Source organism: Zea mays, chromosome 4 (assembly GCF_902167145.1).
Source record: "Zea mays cultivar B73 chromosome 4, Zm-B73-REFERENCE-NAM-5.0, whole genome shotgun sequence".
Taxonomy (NCBI): domain Eukaryota; kingdom Viridiplantae; phylum Streptophyta; class Magnoliopsida; order Poales; family Poaceae; genus Zea; species Zea mays.
This window is the reverse complement of record NC_050099.1, coordinates 66,335,713-66,340,538: the sequence shown is the minus strand read 5'-3', so window position 1 is coordinate 66,340,538 and position 4,826 is coordinate 66,335,713. Positions and strand designations below refer to the sequence as shown.

General features: G+C 48.9%; 1 protein-coding gene across 2 annotated transcripts; it reads right to left on the bottom strand.

Moving 5' to 3' along the window:
• Window positions 1–512: 512 nt before the first annotated feature.
• opr8 (12-oxophytodienoate reductase8) lies at window positions 513–4,547 on the bottom strand. 2 transcript variants are annotated; one of them, NM_001112363.2, is made up of 5 exons: window positions 3,889–4,177; window positions 3,642–3,782; window positions 2,595–2,725; window positions 1,535–1,717; window positions 521–1,376 (listed from the first exon to the last, which is right to left on the bottom strand). In NM_001112363.2, the coding sequence occupies exons 1-5, from the start codon at window positions 3,990–3,992 to the stop codon at window positions 736–738; spliced, it is 1,200 nt and encodes a 399-aa protein (NP_001105833.1). In that variant the 5' UTR covers window positions 3,993–4,177; the 3' UTR covers window positions 521–735. The 2 variants fall into 2 exon arrangements, with proteins under 2 accessions (XP_020407354.1, NP_001105833.1); XM_020551765.3 differs by lacking the exon at window positions 3,642–3,782 and having other exon boundaries at window positions 513–1,376; window positions 3,889–4,547.
• Between the last annotated feature and the right edge of the window lie 279 nt (window positions 4,548–4,826).

The following is a 4,826-nucleotide window of genomic DNA, read 5'->3' as shown; positions in this document are numbered from 1 at the left end:
AGAATGTATCTATAATTATATTATTTTTTGGGACAGAGGTGATACAAGTATGTGTGAGGGTATTACTTCTAATATGTACCACTTTATAATTTACTTGTTTAAATTTTACAAAACTCACTCAGCCAAATTACCCCATAACCATAATCTCTATTAAATCTATCAAACAAGTTGGAGCCAGACTTAACACAGCATCACTAACGATTCAGATCGCTAGATAACATCCTCTTCTTTAACCATTCAAATCTAACGGATAGTATTATTTGGATCATACCTTCTTGTCCCTCCTTCCCCATGACCTCCTGTCACAGCCACAGTCAACGTCCCTCCTTCCCCATGACCTCCTGCCACAGCCACAGTCAACGTCCCTCCTTCCCCATGACCTCCTGCCACATCCACATTCAACCTCACCCCTCACGCCACCACAAGCACTGTCGACCCCTCCTCTCATCTTCACAGTATCGTAGCGTTAACACGGACTATATGCTAGCTACTGTAAGTAACTATTCACAGTATTGCCATATGAGAGATGACTGCTGATTGCTGTGCAAATAAACATTAACTTCTTGACAAAACTATAATTACATCTATAATTAGATCATTATCTAAAGGCCCAGGAGGCTCATGTTTGCACCTAAGGCTTATTGCACAGCACTACCACCATGTGTTTGCTTATTTTCTCAAGCCACAATACACGAACAATAGTCCGCCTCTTATAGTTACCAACCTAACTAATAATCACATGCGCGCCTTAGGCTGGCCGAGGAACGGGTAGTCCGTGTAACCAACGACGGGATCCGGGGTGTAGAACGTCTTGCGCACGTATCTGTTCAGCGGGGCGTCGCGCCGGAACCGCTCCACCAGGTCCGGGTTAGCGATGAACAGCCGCCCGTAGGACACCAGGTCGGCGTCCCACGACTCGACGGCCTCCACGCCGAGCTCGCGCGTGTACCCACCGCTGCACATGAACGTGCCGCGGTAGGCGCCCCGCAGGGCGCGCATCAGCCGGCTCTCCTCCTCGGCGCTCCCGTGCTGGCCGGACTCCGTCTGCCCGTACGCCGTGTACCGTGGCTGCGTCACGTGCAGGTAGGCCAGCCGCCCGGTCTCCTCCTGGAGAGCGTTGAGGCGGTCCACTACGGCCAGGCCGAGCTGCAGCGGGTTGGAGTCGTACGCGTCGAGGTGGTCGATGGCCGGGGACACCCGGACCGCCACCCGGTCTGCCCCTATCGCGGAGACCACGGCGCGCGTCACCTCCAGGAGGAACCGGCAGCGGTTGGAGAGTGAGCCACCGTACTCGTCAGCCCTGTCGTTGATACCGTCCTTGAGGAACTGGTCGATTAGGTAGCCATGGGCACCGTGGATCTCGATGCCATCGAAACCTGCCAGCAGCGCATTTCATCTCCAGATGAGCATATAGTAGACAGAAGGATTTTCTTATCATCTACGAGACTCTGACTATGATTTGGGGTCCAACGTGTAATCATTCAGAATTGATGCATGTTCATCGGGCTTTGATGGTGTAATCATTCAGTATTACCTGCTTTGATGGCGTTTATGGCAGCCTGTCGGTATTGCTCGACAATTTCTGGTATCTCGGATGTGGCTAGGCGCCTCGGAGTTGGATACTTGCCATAGGATCCATCGGGCATCAGTATCCTCCATCTTGATGATATTGGTTTATCAGTAGAGGATATTGGAGCAGAACCACCCGGCTGATATACTAGTTGATGGGGGAAAAAACGTTAGTGGCCATGAGTTAGTATCAGTTGGTTTGGCAGGCACCCAGATTCACTCAGGGTAAAGAAAATTAAAATGATTGGTTGATACAGTAATTGGTGAAAAAAATATTAGTCAACCCCTGATGTGACACACTATGTTGATATCGGTAAGTTCAAACAAAAATACTATGCTGTTCATGCCCAAGGTAAAGAAACTAATCAAGTCATCAGTGGTTGGATGAACAAAGCACATGCATTATATCAGTTGACTTTAGACAAGTTGCATACGATCAACAAGGTGAATTGCTAAAATAGCACGTGTTACTTTAAACACTATTCAAACTATCTCAAGAGGTGCAGATTGTAGTGCTCTGACTGAAGATTAATGAAAGGCAACCTTTGTTCCTTGCTTGCAGGGCGTCTCTTATCCTATAATATAAGCTAGCAATACCTCTAGCCAAACATGGAGACAAACAGCAGTAGGCATATCGTGTTGTGATTTGTGTGAGAGATAGGGGCATCGTGACTATCTCTTCCTTTTTGCACTGTTTAGCAAACATTGATCCAACTAGCTCTAAGCTAGACTATTAGAGACGCCTTGAGAAGAAGCGATATAGTAGAAAAGTAAGAAATCAGGCAACTTTCCAGTTCCCAACCAGAAACTCTGGTCTCCACTGACCTGACTAAATCATCCTAAAATTGCCTACAAACAACGACTCCTGTTTCCGACTGAATATAATTTCAGTGGACTAAACCTTCATTCAAGACAGATATAATCTGACTGCAAGAAATTTTTAGCAATGCAATGTAGTCCATGGGGGAATTACAGAATCGTGAAATATATTTGTTTTATGGAATTTGTCCCTATTATTAACATACCTTGGTGAGAAGCTCGACCTACATGCCATAGTTGGCAGAAAAAGATGGCTCCCTTGGCATGAACAGCATCAACCACCTTTTTCCATGCATCAGTCTGCTCTTGATTGTATATCCCAGGGACACGAGGGAACCTGATACAACAATTTGTAGCCACTTAATGTTCCACTCTTAAGATATGTATGGACTAATGGACGTAATAACAACATGCTAGAAGTTCATCCAAAATGAGCATCAGAAAGAATCTCTACAGAGCTCTAAACTCTATAACACGATCTCACTTTGGTGTTACAGAATGTGTAGGGGAAAGGACCATACTGATCCCCTTCCGCCTTTTCTGTTGTAATCCATTTCTATTGGATTCAGCAGCTGACGGATGCCTCAATTCATTTCAGTATTTTGTCTATAACGTTTGTCGGCTCTTGCTTTCTTTTGACTGAAAATAATTTGCGAATCCAGAGCAACACTCAGTAGACAACTTTATTTTAAGCAGATAAGTACGACCGTTCCAGATCTCCATGCGCAGTAGGTGTGATCCAAGAAAACTTCTGTACTTTCCACCCCCAACAACCCCTCTCCATTTGACCACGGGTCAGGAGAAGGCTTCCATTTTCTCTAATTTTTCTACTTCCATTTGAACGGCAAATCAACTGGTCCAATATGTTCAGGCCACTGGATCAGCACCGACTATAACATACTAACCGAAGTAAACCATTACCAAACCCACATGATGAACAGTAATACACTGCTGATTTTATATTACGACTTCCACCAAATAACGACCGATAATTGGCACGCTGTTGCTAATTGACCCCAACCACCACTCGCAGGCCAAGAGGACCACGTCTCCACCAGATCTAGCGCGCATCTCTCGGCCCAAGGCTGCGCACATGCCTCACATGAAGGCGACATCCAAAGGGAAGACCAGACTCCAGAGTCCAGAGTATGGCAGCGGGCGGCGTGGCACAGTAATCTAAGACCCCAGCACGGGTCACCGGAGACGTGGATCGGTGGCCGGAAGCAGTGGCAAACCAGAGCGAAGATGATTACCCAGGGCCGGCGGGCGAGATGATGGTGCCCTCGGAGATGAGCAAGCCGCCTTCCGTGGACCGCTGCGCGTAGTACTCCGCGAGCGCGGGGCCCGGGAGCGCATCGGGCGCCCGGCACCTGGTCATCGGCGCCAGCACCACCCTGCGCGCGTACACAGGACACGCATGAGTACCCAGGCGGAGGTCGCGCCAGGCCAAATCGATCCCAGGAGCGAGGAATCAAGGGGCGGGCGCGAGGGAGGGCTCACCGGTGCGCGAGGCGGAAGTGGGGCATCTGGTACGGCGAGAAGAGGGACGGGCGCTGCGGCTGTTGCTGGTCCTCCGCCGGCGCGGAGCGATCCGTGGAGGCCATGGATTGGAGTTGGAGAGGGGAACGGGGAGGGGAGAAGGGAGAAAGTTGGTCGAAGGCAGAGGGTGGCGAGAAGCCAACTATAGGAGGAGGAAGGGAGGGAACCGGGAACACAGCAGGGACGACTGCGGTTCGAAAGCGAATCGCCAGTCGCCACTGGGCTCGTCTGCGACGACGGACGGTGACGCTGACGCGTCACGGACTCGAGGGAGTGGTGGACAACAAGGACACTGGACAGTGAGTGTGAGCAGCGAGTGCCAGCCACCAGCGGTCTGCCATGGCTGGTGCAGTTAAGGGTGAGATTTGGTTGTACAGTCAAATAGAATGGAATAGCTTTCTAGATTTTTTAGAATGGAGTCGTTTTATTTTGAGCTTGGTAAGCATAATGGAGGCACTCTATTTTTTATTTAGTTGAAGAGTAGAATAGAGCGAATATGTTCCTTTTTTATTTGGTTGGAGAGCTATATAAGTGTAGAGAGGAGGGAGTGAGGAGAGCGCTCACATCCGGTCGTTTTGGTGTAGCTCGAGCATTCAACTATTTATGGTAAAATTTTATATGGAGACTTAAGGAGCTGCTCGGGTCCTTTTTATGGAAACTAAACATCCAGAAAATAGAAATGGAGTCAATCTATTTTTCTCCACTCCTCAACCAACACACCCTAAGTTGACTCCCGGGTAACGAGGTTGTAGTTAGTGTGTGGCAACTCCGCAACTGGAAAGTCTCAATTTTGAGCATGTGTATCGTGGCTCAGCGACTCGCAAGAGAGAAGAAACGGATACAACCAGTTTAGAAACTTTATAAGGGGTCGTTCGGCAGGTCAGGACCGAATCCAGGCT

What these genes read in the sequence shown, in the direction of transcription:
- opr8 (NM_001112363.2), bottom strand. Translation starts at nt 3,992, where the DNA reads ATGGCCTCCACGGATCGCTCCGCGCCGGCGGAGGACCAGCAACAGCCG. An exon ending in CACTTCCGCCTCGCGCACCG is followed by an intron (nt 3,783 to 3,888) that starts GTGAGCCCTCCC and finishes GTACGCGCGCAG; the next exon opens with GGTGGTGCTGGCGCCGATGA. An exon ending in ATCTCGCCCGCCGGCCCTGG is followed by an intron (nt 2,726 to 3,641) that starts GTAATCATCTTC and finishes TTGTTGTATCAG; the next exon opens with GTTCCCTCGTGTCCCTGGGA.